The sequence below is a fragment of the Anolis carolinensis genome, chromosome 1, assembly GCF_035594765.1.
Source record: "Anolis carolinensis isolate JA03-04 chromosome 1, rAnoCar3.1.pri, whole genome shotgun sequence".
Taxonomy (NCBI): Eukaryota; Metazoa; Chordata; class Lepidosauria; order Squamata; family Dactyloidae; genus Anolis; species Anolis carolinensis.
The window spans coordinates 224,676,977-224,690,544 of NC_085841.1; the positions used below are offsets into that span (position 1 = coordinate 224,676,977).

Here is a 13,568-nt window from a genome sequence, read left to right on the forward strand (position 1 = left end):
TTAGCCCCAGCTTCTGTCAACCTAGCAGTTCAAAAACATGCAAATGTGATCAATAGCTACTGCTCCAGCAGAAAGGTAACGGCACTCAATGCAGTTATGCCGGCCACATGACCTTGGAGGTGTCTACTGATAATGCCAGCTCTTTGGCTTAGAAATAGAGATGAGCACCAACCCACAGAGTTGGACACGACTTAATGTCAGAGGAAAACCTTTACCTTTACTTCCCATGTTCCAAAGATTTAATACCACAATTCCCATTTTAGGCCATTAACTATGGTAGAAAGGTTGGATGCTATACAATGATGTATACATTCTTGACTGAGGAATGTTAATGGTATTATATGGAATGGCTTGAAGCTCTATATGGTGGCAGGATTCTGCAAATGAAGCATGTGAATGGGCAGAAATAACTCATGCAAATGACACCTGTATGGTGGAAGAAGATAGTACAAATGATTGTCCATTCTGTGAAATCCCCATTATAGACTAAAATGCTCCTCAGTAGGTAATTGAGAGTCTGATGCACAGTACCATAGCATATCATTTGGTTTATGCTCTGTACTGTAGTCCTGCCTGCTAGATGATGTTTAACTACACCTTTCATTAGCCTTAACCACCATAGGCTGTGTTTTGGGGAAAAGGAGAGACCAAGATCCTTTTGTTTTACTGCTATACCATAAAATAGAAACGGCTATTTTTATTTTAAATAAACTGTGTGTGGGGGAGGGGGATTCTCTAAATTATCTAAGAAGTGAGGTACATGAAGCTAACTCCTCTTTCCCCCATGGCATTGTAATGTGAGGACTGCATATGAGAGAGAGAGATTTAAAAACATAAATCCAGTATATGGGCAACAGTCACTGCTAAGACACTCACATGCATAGTTAACTGAGAAAAAATGTAATGTAATACACTTGGCTACTCTACGCAAGTTTTACAATTTCTATTGAGCATTAGTGATCAATGTCTTCATCACACAGTCATATTTTTAAAATAGAGTTGTTAGTTCTATAGTGCTGGTTTTTCATTTTGGCATCACAAGGACTAGACAATGATGAGCCCTTTGATTTTCCATGTTTTGTATCTGTTGGAACTTAGCAAGCAACTTGATATAATGTGATCCGCCCTGAGTCCCCTTCGGGGTGAGAAGGGCGGAATATAAATACTGTAAATAAATAAATAAATAAATAAATAAATAAATAAATAAATAAAGACAGGACTGAAGTCAGTTTATGCAGGAAATGTTGCTCTTCTTTTTCCAGGCAAAGTTTTGTCAGTTGGTTGCTTAATGACTGGCATTCAAGAAACTTGTCCTGCTTGAATTGCATGTGCGCAAAATATTTTGACATTCATGAAGGTTTTGCTTAGTCATTGATGAACTATCCTTCTCAAGCAAAAATGCAGAATTAACTCTGTTTTTGTTTCGGTCACTTAGATTTAGTAGTGCAGTCCAGAGTGGCTACTCAGATGTAAGTGTCACTGAGTTCCCTGGATCTAATCGAAATTTAATGTCAAATATTTTTGGACTACAGTTCCATATATCTATTTTATTGACATTTCTGTGGACACCTACCCTAACGCTTGTAACTTGGCTTGTGGGAATTGTAGTCTAAACCATTTTGGAAGTTGTCTACCCTTGGAATATAGAATTAATAGATACAATGTCTGGACACATTTTGCAAAAAAAAAAAAAAGCCTGGGAAATAGAATTTGTCAGGAGTTTGAACACATATCCAATAGCCACAAGGCAATGCATCTCCATTATTTATTTCCTTGTGGCAGAAATTCTGGGGTGGGAGGAAAAATAGGGAAGATGAAGTATCACAGAATAGTTGTAGGAACAGCAGAGAACCTTCTGTTTTTAACTTTACCAACAACATTTTTCCTGGGAGCTCCTGAATCTCACATGATCCCCGTCTTCGTTGAATCCTTTCCTGTTCAGTTCCAGTTCTTGTGAAAGTGATTCTAATATCCAGAGTAGAGGCTAAAATGTATTTTTAAAAGCCCTACTAAATTTTAAAACTCATAACAAAACATAGCGTTGAGTGAGGTATACTCTGGAACCAAATCTCAGCCTGCACATCTTCAAAATAGCACTGTGATAAGAAAGAAAATTCAATTGCTTGTCCTGCCTCTGCCACCCTTCCTTCCCAAAAAGTTCATCTTAGCCATAAACCACTGCATTGTTTCCAAGTTGACTGTCTGTGGCCCTGCATAATAGCTACTACCATATAATTTCTGCCTGTCCCCTGGTTCATACAGAAACATTGCAGGGAAACCTATAGGGATTAGAAAACCCCTAGAGCTGTATTGTTTTTGGTAGTGGCTTCTAAGTCATATGGTTTGGCTTTTTCCCAAGGCTTTAGGGTATGTTGCTTTGTGGGCTGCATTTCTGTGGATACCAGATCAAAGCTTTCTATAATAACATATAAAGTTGGTCTACCCCACTATTTTTCTTCTGAGAGGTTACCAGTGTCCTGTTTCTTTGTTTAAGTTCTCTTGTGGGAGATTGATCAACTACCCAAATCCAAAGCCATCTGTTTGCCACTTGAGCATGTTAAGAGATGAACTTTCTTCACACATACTGGCTGAAGGGATTTCTTCTTTCTCCTCCAAATGCTAAGTTTGCACAAAGTTTAGTTGCTTCAGCAAAGCAGCCCAAATTTCTGAATGTGCTTATCTTCGTGTTCAGCAATTTAATGGTTTCTGGATGCCTATCAGATAGTTGCAGTTAGACCAGATACTGATAAAGTATGTGAGGTGTTTCCTAATGTTGGTGGCAAAATTTATTTTTCTAGTTATAGAACTGTGTCTGGCAGTTATCTACAGTCTGCATCCTCTCCAACTTCCACAACCCTAATTCAGAGCAAATATGTTGCAGAACTTGTGACAGGAAAACTGGATAGCTATTTATTTTGTTCCAGCTTATGAGCCTTCTGTACAGAATCACTGCAGGCATCCTTTATCTATACTTCTATAAACCCCTTAGTTGTTTTGAGCAGCTGTCAATGGCTCAGTGACAAGCAGCCCTTCTTTAAGATTAATCCTATTGATTTAGGGAAAGACTTAGAGATCTGAAATAACTTTTCTTCTCGCTGTTTCTCCTGTCTTTTAGTCATACAGTTTAATTCTAGCCCTGCTTATCAGAGCAAATCCTATTGATTTCAAGGCTTGCTTGTGTGCATCTGTGTGCTTGTTTGTAGTGGCCGCTGGTGGCTTCCATGTTAATGGGTGAGCAAAACAGCTCTGGATTTTAGTCTACACTTGAATCGAAACATCCAGATAATGAACCAGATCAAGTTTAGCACCTTGAATGGGACATTTAGAATTTGGACTAAAGGTGAAAGCAGATTCAGCCCCTCCAAAACACGGATGTCGCCTGCACCAGTGTGTGTTGGTTTCTCTCTAGCTTTCCTATAGGTAAAGGTTTCCCCTGACGTTAAGTCCAGTCGTGACCGACTCTGGGGGTTGGTGCTTATCTCGATTTCTAAGCCGAAGAGCCGGCGTTGTCCATAGACATCTCCAGGTCATGTGGCCGGCATGACTGCATGGAGCGCTGTTACCTTCCTGCCAGAGTGGTACCCATTGATCTACTCACATTGGCATGTTTTCGAACTGCTAGGTTGGCAGAAGCTGGAGCTAACAGTGGCTGCTCACGCCACTCCCAGGATTTGAACCTGGGACCTTTCGGTCTGCAAGTTCAGCAGCTCTGTGCTTTAACACACTTTGCCACCTGGCTCTTTTAGCTTCCCCATAGCTTACATTAAAATTGGCACATATTCCATCTGATTTCTAAAACACTCCTAATCTCATACTTTTTGGAGAGCCTTATTCTATCACTTTAAAAAAAATTCCAGTCATCTTCCAAATATTTTGAATTATAATTCCTACCTTATCAAATTGTTGGCAAGCTCTCCTATCAGCTGGCCAAACCAAAACATTAGAAAGGCCCCTGATTGGGAAAGGCTAACTTAGGGAGGAAAACTGAGGAATGGATTTGCCTGACCCAGTTTAACTAGATTTATTGTCCCCTGAAACATGTTAGATTTTTAAAGTCAATATCAGAATGTCACAATAAAACACATTCAACTTCTTGACCTGTGTTAAGAAAAAATAACATACCTCCCAGACCTGGAAGTCCACTCAAGCATCTGCACAAACATTAGTTTGTACCGTAGGCATAAAAGCAAAATGTTTTCCTTGGCAAATAAAATACATTTGCCAAGATATTGTGAATTTCCAATCTAGTCACAGCTCAACATTGAACTTTATGTCAAACATAAGGGCTCTAGAAAATGTTGACACTGAATTTTCTTTCTTGCAGTGACTAAGAGGTATAAGAGCTCTCATGAGCTCTGGTTAATGCAAATGTCTAGTGGGCATGCCATCCTAGGAGATTTCATAACAACTTTTAGTTGTGTCAGAACTTTGGACCATTGACATAAAGTAATGAACTGTGAAAGATAGAACCCTACATTACTCTACTCTGACTGACCCTGAAGCTTGTCAGGCCAAAAGCACACAAATAAGTAGGTCATTTGCCACCACTGCCAACCCAGTTATGATTGTAGTCTTCAAATCCCCCTGTTACAGCTTTCTCAGTGGGTTTATTTCTATTTCTATTGATTTTATTAAAAAATACAAAGTAAAACAGAAATAAAAAAGGAGAGCACATAGAATACGAAGATGGGCTAGCCATGTGTGCAGTAGAGTCTCACTTATCCAACATAAACGGGCTGGCGGAACGTTGGATTAGCAAAAATGTTGGATATTAAGGAGGCATTAAGGAAAAGCCTATTAAACATCACATCAAATTACATTATGATTGTATTAATTAACCACCAAAACATCATGTTTTACAACAAATCCAAAAAAAAAAAGCAGTTCAATACATGGTAGCATTATGTAGTAATTATTGCATTTACAGATTTAGCACCAAAACATCGCAATGTATTGAAAACATTGACTACAAAAACATTGACTACTAAAAGGCCAACTGCATTGGAAAATACAGAATATTGGATAAGTGAAGGTTGGATAAGCGAGACTCTACTTTATGTATGTATGTATAGAAACAAGCTGCTCATATTTGCAAAAACACATTTTCTTGAAGTTGGCATCTAAACAAATGGAGTGTTTACGTAGACTGTAAACTGAGTTCTAGATTTTTTATTATTATATTATTATTAATTAGATTACAGTTAGGAGCCACAGTGGCGTAATGGGTTCAACCCTTGTGCCAGCTGGACTGTTATCCTGAAGGTTGAGTTACTGACCTGAAGGTTGCCAGTTCGAATCCGTGAGACGAGGTAAGATCCCGTCTGTCAGCTCTAGCTTGTGGGGACATGATAGAAGCCTCCCACAGGATGGTAACACATCCAGTCGTACCCTGGGCAATATCTCTGTAGAAGGCCAATGCAGTACGCTCTCAAGTCGCTTCTGACACAATAAAAATAGTTGCTAACTAGGGAGAATTGTGTGTCTTCACATTATTTTCAGTTATCATTTTCTGATTGTGCAGCTTATGGTAACTTTATATGGTCTTGTGTTGGTGGCTGCTCTCAGTATCAGCTTTACTCTCATTGGACAAGTAAAGAAAAACAGAGTACAAACCAAATAAATTAAACCACTCTTTTTTCTCCTTTCTCCACCCTTTCCCAGGGAGCAAACATGGCCAAGCAGATTGGAGCAGCCACTTATATTGAATGCTCAGCCTTGCAGTCTGAAAACAGTGTCAGAGACATTTTCCATGTGGCTACGCTGGCCTGTGTGAACAAAACGAATAAAAACGTCAAGCGAAACAAGTCACAGAGAGCAAAACAGCGGATTTCGCACATGCCTGGCCGGCCGGAACTCTCAACAGTTACTACAGACCTGCGAAAGGACAAAGCTAAGAGTTGTACAGTGATGTGAATGGCTCTGTCACTTGAACGAAGATGGCAAGGACAGTGTGTTTGTGTGGGAGAGGTGAAGACTTGACAAGAAGTGCCCAAGGAAAATGGTCTATTGTTATGGGCAGTCAATGCTTCAAGCCCATGGCTCACCCACATTGGGCAAGAAACTGTACTGGGAGAGCCATTGTGTAGAAGAAGTGGATTTCTGAAGGGATGTCAATGTTACTTGGATAAATACCAAATATGAAGGGAGCTCTTTTTGAATGTGCGAGAGAAATGAAAGGATCGGTAGCACCAGAAGAAGCGATGTCCTGGAGGATGCTTATTTTTAGATCTATTTTTGAATACCGATGTTGATTTTTGATTACCGTGCAAAAATATTGCTTTTAAAAATAAATTTGCAATATTCCTACTCTCTTTGTTGCAAAGCTTTCCCCACGAGACAGTTTGATTTCCCCCCCACCCAAAGGATACGATTGCTTTTCCTTTATGTTTATCCTCAAAATCGGAAAGAGTGGTCATCCAGAGGAAAAAGCTGTGTTAAGAGGCTTTGAAATGTAATTTCTTAATGAGATGGCTGGAGATTGAAAGAAATTAAGCAAGTCAGATTCAAAGCGCATTTAGAAATGTCAAATTGTAAAAGCCCAGAAGAGAATGGGAAGAGGGGGGATTTTAAAGTATATATACGTTATCTATTTAAGGGTAATTTTCAAGTGCAGAATCTTCCTCTTCGCCATTGTGACTGTCATGAAAAATCCAATAATGGTCTAAGAGCCAAGTTGTTTTGAGGCCTTTTTCATAAGGAAATTGTAGGCTATTGGGATATCTTGGGTTAAATCTCAACGCCCTAACAGATGAATGGTGCTAAGTTTTAGGTATTTAAAAAGCTCCTTAATTAGAAAGGAATGTTAGTCTTACTTCCCTCCTAATTGCCTCCTTCGGTATGAAGGGAAACAGCCTCAGCACTGTGTTAGGGGAATAAGTGCTGTTCTGCTATACAAATTTTCTACACTTCTATACTGGGTGTTGTCGTTGTTGTTGTTGTTGAAAGCTAGCACATGAGCCAACCTACCCAATTATCTTCATTACAATGCATCTCTTAAAATGGCTGCATATGGATGACCGTCTCTTATTACACATTTTTTTGTTTACTTGTAATGAGCACTCTAAGGAAACGAGGAGGAGCCAGCAGGAACGGCAGAGCTTTTAAGCGGTCCCCAGTGGAAACTGGATATTGCATGAATCCTGAAGGTCTAATACAAGCATATCCAGACAGTGATCATATTAAAAATGACTTGTGTGACCCACATTCTGTTGAATTCCTTTTCACTGACTAGTGACTATTGTTACAACCACTAAGCCAATCTTGAAAATAGTTTGCAGATGTTGTTATGTTTCAGAGGACACACCAAAACTCTGCTGAGAGAAAGTGTCCCTAAGGCTTGTTGGATGCAAGCATTTTCCTTCTCCAGCGCTTCATTTTTGAAGTATTTATTTCCACAGAAATTCCAGATATATTGCCACCATAATACGCTTCTGATTGATGCAATGATATGCTTATGGCAGTATTAAAAAGAGGAAAAAAATTAGCTGGCAAGTGCTTTCTTGTATTTAAGTATTTGTAAAAAGAAAAATAAGTTAACTGTTTCAACACAACAACCACCATGTTTTAACAAATGTCAGTCTCTTTGTATGTTTGGTTATTGTTTCTGCAGTATTTATTTCTTTTCTTTTTAATAAAAAAATTGTTTAGTCGTTCACACTTCTCGTTGTGTCCTGTTCTGCACTGATTGATTGTGCTTCTTTGGCTGCAGTTCTGCACAGACTAACCTGGGGCCCTTTAACACAGAAAAAGAAAAAGGCTTCCCTTAGATCTAGAAAGACCAGTGTGCACTAATTGCAGTGATGCAAAAGTATTTAAAAACACATAGAAGTTCAATGCATACATACAAATAGAAATGATGTCAGCAAAACATAGGATTGTTACATTCACATTAAAAATAATTTGTTTTTTCTCAAAAGATGAGAAAATTCTTCTTCACGTGTATAGTAATAGTTCTTGTGTCTTTACTACAGATGCCTGTAGATGTTCTGGTTTCTTTACATATGTAAGTTGTGTGTGTGTGTGTGTATACACAAGCCTGTTGTTTCTAGTTGACAAATTGTTTGGTTGTTTATTCGTTCAGTCGCTTCCGACTCTTTGTGACCTTCTGGATCAGTCCACGCCAGAGCTCCCCCAGCTCCTTCAAGGTCAACAGCTAGATGTTCAAGCCAGTCACTTCAAGGATACTATCTATCCACCTTGTCCTTGGCCGACCCCTCTTCCTTTTTCCTTCCATCTTCCCCAGCATCATTCTCTTCTCCAAACTTTCCTGTCTTCTCATTATGTGGCCAAAGTACTTCATCTTTGCTTCCAATATCCTTCCCTCCAGTGAGCAGTCGGACTTTATTTCCTGGAGTATGAACTGGTTGGATCATCTTGCGGTCCAAAGCACTCTCAGAATTTTCCTCCAACACCACAATTCACAAGCGTCTAGCTTCCTTCGCTCAGCATTATGGTCCAGCTCTCACATCCATAGGTTACTACGGGGAATACCATTGCTTTAACTATTCAGACCTTCATTGCTAGTGTGATGTCTCAACTCTTCACTATTTTATTGAGTTTGTTCATTGCTCTCCTCCCAAGAAGTAAAGAAGTAAACGTCTTCTAATTTCCTAGCTGCAGTCTGCATCTGCAGTAATCTTTATGCCTAGAAATTGTACATGTGTATTGATAACATGTAATATTTACAGACCCAACTACCTGATGAAGGCTCCTGTGAGTCAAAACTGGTTGTGAGTGAATGTTAAGAGTCTATTCTTGTGTAAAAAAGAAACCAGAACATTGGGTTGTTATATGTTTTTCGGGCTGTGTGGCCATGTTCCAGAAGTATTCTCTCCTGACGTTTCGTCCACATCTATGGCAGGCATCCTCAGAGGTTGTGAGGTATGGATAAACTAAGTAAGGAAAGGAAAGAATATATATCTGTATATATCTGATATATATTCTTTCCTTTCCTTACTTAGTTATTTCCTTACTTATTCAGTCCTCCACGTTTGCAGGGCATAGAAACCCCACATAAGTGGAAACTACGTGAATATCTGTGAGGGTGGAGTAAGGCGTCATAGCCAGGTCAGCAGGTGGAGAGGATGCTCCTGTGTACACATTCACATAAAGACCCAAGCCCAAAGAAGAAGGGGGGAACAAGTGATTACAACTATTGTCCATCCTCCCAAAGTTTGGGTCTGTACTTACAACAACGGGAATGAACTAATGCTGCTCCACCCACTTCCTACAAATTCCCCTGAAACCTGATGATCCCCAAAGCTGTAGGGACAATGGAAAAGCAGTTATCTCAGTCGCTCCCCCTCCCAAAGCCTATGAACTCACAAGTTTGAGAGTTGTGGTTGTCAACTGAGATCACTGGGGCCCTGACTTCTTAAAGTGATAGCAAGGGCTAAGCAGCAGTGATGGCTATGCACGAGCAGGCTTCTGGAGGTTGTTGGCAAGGGACATCATAGTTGCTATGCTCTGAAGACCTGGAGAGGCAGAGTAACAGCAATGAAATGCCAAGTCCCTCCATATGCCTGCTGCTATGTTGGTTTCCAGGAGAGGTTGGCAAGGGAGATTTCTGGTGCATGTCCACATGAGCCCTAATGCCGTGGTGCACACATTCACATCCCAGAAAGTGGTTGGCAACAGCTGTGGTTATTGTTGGTCTGCCCACTCCCAAAGTCCAAGACTATGGTATGAACGTGCATGAGCTAATTGCAGATGTCAAAGTGGAAGGGGTGTTAGTGACAGCAAACCCATGAATCTGAAAATGCCAAATCCACAAATGTGGGGAGACTGACTAGTGTGAAATACATTAAAGAACGATTGTGAGAGATTATTATTGGAATTAAAAGCCTGTTAGAATCTTTACTCCGGTCCCAGTGGAAGTTTCCATTTTAGGATAGTGTACTTGAAAGAGTCATGTTGCAGGTGGAAAAATCAGTTCAGAATCCTCAACTGGAGTATTTAAGGAAATACATTCTTGGATAGTAATAATCTGATCCTTTCTAATTTAATCTAAAAAAGAAAAAAATGTGGGAGGGAACATGTTGCTGCATGTTCTCCTTTATCAAAGAGCAAACGGGCAGAGTACCGGAGGGGCTTCGTCTAAGCTAGTTCTTTGCCGTTTACAACAGAAGGGTCTTCGTTAAACATGACTGAACCAGACAATGTTATCTGCTCAATGTTTTGGGGATAGTAAACAGATAAAAGGAAAAACAAACAGATAAAAGAAGATGGAAGATGCTAGTCCCATTCTTTTTAAGCTATCACGTCACTAAACGGCAAGAGAGCAGCAGCAAGTGCGGAAAAATGCTGTTTCTTCCATCAAATGCCCCCATGGTGAAAAAGCCTTTTGACTATAGTGAGGCTTGGAGGCAATGGTAATTAATAATAATAATAATAATAATAATAATAATAATAATAATAATAAGAAGAAGAAGAAGAAGAAGAAGAAGAAGAAAGGAAGCTAACAAAACCATTGATCAAATCCTCAGCTGCTGTAAGAAAATCGCACAGACTGACTACAAGCAGAGGCACAACTATGTGGCCCAAATGATTCATTGGAACTTATGCCTCAAGTACCACCTCCCAGCAGTAAAGAACTGGTGGGATCACAAACCTGCAAAAGTAATGGAAAATGAACACGCAAGGATACTGTGGGACTTTCGAATCCAGACTGACAAAGTTCTGGAACACAACACACCAGACATCACAGTTGCGGAAAAGAAAAAGGTTTGGATTATTGATTTCCATCCCAGGTGACAGTCAAATTGATGACAAACAACAGGAAAAACTCAGCCACTATAAGGACCTCAAGATCGAACTGCAAAGTCTCTGGCAGAAACCAGTACAGGTGGTCCCGTTGGTGATCGGCACATTGGATGCCGTGCCAAAAGATCTCAGCCAGCATTTGGAAACAATAGACATTGACAAAATTACGATCTGCCAACTGCCTACTGGGATCTGCGCGCATCATCCGAAAATACATCACACAGTCCTAAACGCTTGGGAAGTGTTCAACTTGTGATTTTGTGATACGAAATCCAGCATATCTATCTTGTTTGCTGTGTCATACTATGTTGTTGTGTCAATAATAATAATAATAATAATAATAATAATAATAATAATAATAATAATAAAAAAACTTTATTTCTGTTCCACCTTATCTCGGGGCGGATTCCAACAAACAACGGCATATATTCAATGCCTTCAAAAACAGATAAATATTGGCATAAAATCCCAACAAGACCCCACATATGAATGCACCATTAAAAACCTAACACCAAATTAAACCTAATACTGTATCAGTGAATTGAGTAAACAATAACCTAAACCAATATAGTCAGACAGAATTAGACAAGAATTATATAGCGACATAAAATCTAAATAAACATTCACAGTAATTTACAAAAGGCAACTGAAGTTCAACTGAGTTGTGTGGGTTGGCTTATGTGGCCTATGGTGGTAAATGGGCTGACATAGAGTAATAGAACTCAACACTTAGAGAAACCAATAGCCTGGCTCACTCTTTATAATGGATGAGCTAAGTACAGCCCCCCAGGTAGTGTTGGGCCACACCTCCCAGCATTCATCACCATTAACCACTGGGTAGGACTGATGGGAGCTGTGTTTCAACAATGTTTGGAGGTCTGCAAAAGTCCCACTCCTAGCCTGAACCTGGGAGTTATTTTCAACCAGATTGTTTGAACCATGACCCACCTCCAACTGCATAAAGGGACATAGGGGTTCAGACAGCTGCTTGTTCTTTGAATCTTGTTCCCTTCCAGTAGCTAACTAGGGAAGTTTGGTCTCTTTGAGACTTGAGGAAGTCATATCCAGAGTTTGCAAAGGCTACCATTGTGGATTATAATTCTGGGAATACTGGTATTATAAAACAATTCTTCCAAGTTCTAACCACACCAGTTTGGAAAATACAGTACAGACCCAAATATTTAGGTTCTTATGGTAATAAAGAACCTCATTGAAATGAACCTTTCCAGTGGAAGAATGCCATAGAATCATACTGGAAGACCTAGACAATGTCAAAAGGAGTGGTTCTCAACCTGTGAGTCCCCAGATATTTTGGCCTTCAACTCCCAGAAATCTTAACAGCTGGTAAACTGGCTGGAATTTCTGGGAGTTGTAGGTCAAAACACCTGGGGACACACAGATTGAGAACCACTGCTTAGAAAGAATATCTCTCTACAATTTCTAGGTCCTCCAGTGTAAGTCTGTGTTCAACTTCTGACAACAACATGTCACAGAATCACACTGAAAGTCCTAGGAAACTGCATGTACCAATCCCACAGATCCAAGTGTCATACTGCACTGAGTGTTAGCTGGCTAGTTGAAAGGATGATGTTGAGCTCTGCCTCTTGAGGACTAAACTGACTTTCAAAAATTATATTGTTGGGAAAGAAATGATCCAGATTGGAATCCCAGTGTAAAGATGGAAGGGTTTTGGTTTGTTTCATAATCTTGTGCCTCCCGCTTCACGTTCCCTCTGGACGGGAGACCTCCCATGCTTGTTTGTTTTGGAAAAAGTTAGTCAACCAATGGTTCATTTCATCAAAACTGTCTTTTCCAGAGTAGTGAGTAATGTTAATTTCTCCATATATTATGACCTGCAATGGACCCTTGATCATCTCCATGCAATAGTGTTAGAAAGGAAAGGATTGCTCAATGATAAATGACTAGCAACTATTTACTTAATACAGAATGAGAAGGGTAATTCAAGTACTACAGAAATTGAGCTGATAATTCTGAGAGGCCTGTGAGCTGCAGAACCGCTACGAGCCCAACCAGACATGATACATTACTTACAATCTTTTGGTTTTGATCACAGAATGGCAGTTTTCCTCCATTTGTGATGTGCTTTGGGAGATAGCAAAGGACAGGGGAATACAGACCATCATGTTTATCTGGCAGTTTAGATACCTACTTTGTTATTTTGTAAAGAAAAAGTGACTGAAAAGTTTTACATTTTGGGAGGTTGAGGGCTTTGGGAAGGTTTCTTGGGGTCTGTGAAACAGATTGAGTGCCCAAATGCAGTCCACAGGTTCACATGTCTGTCTTTGGATGCATACTAAACTTTGCCAATTCTAAATTGAATGTATAGATATGGTTGGAAATCTTTAAAAATGAATCACTGATGAGGAGGGTTGGCTACATGGAATACTCTGCAGTTTGTAACTTCAAATACGGTGGTTTCAAATTAATGGAAGCGTGTGTAAAATTAACGAATGTTGGTAGAATTTGTTTCCAACTGTTGACATTGGCATCAGGACATTCGAGCCTAATTTGTCTGGCTACTGTAACAAACACAAGCCTAAAATAACAAAGTGTTTAGCCAAGATATCATGCCAATATGGTATTGTTGAGTTGGCATTACAACATCGGCAGCAGCTTTTCTTTCTCGAAGCAAGCTCAGGTGGAGCAGCTGCATTGTGCCCAATTAATAGTAACCATTTATAATGAGATTGCAGCTGACAGGTAATCTCAGATGGTCAGACATTACTTCACCTCCTAATCATAGGATGATTCTCACTAAGTTCACACAGAACACATCACTGCTACCA

General features: G+C 39.8%; 1 protein-coding gene across 1 annotated transcript in view; it reads left to right on the top strand.

The window, feature by feature from the left end:
* Positions 1–7,654, top strand: part of rnd3 (Rho family GTPase 3) — a 33,364-nt gene extending 25,710 nt beyond the window's left edge. Inside the window, exon 5 of the mRNA XM_062966224.1 lies at positions 5,662–7,654. Coding sequence (XP_062822294.1) covers positions 5,662–5,913 — 252 coding nt within the window. The 3' untranslated portion in view covers positions 5,914–7,654. The remainder of the gene's footprint in view (positions 1–5,661) is intronic.
* Positions 7,655–13,568: the final 5,914 nt, after the last annotated feature.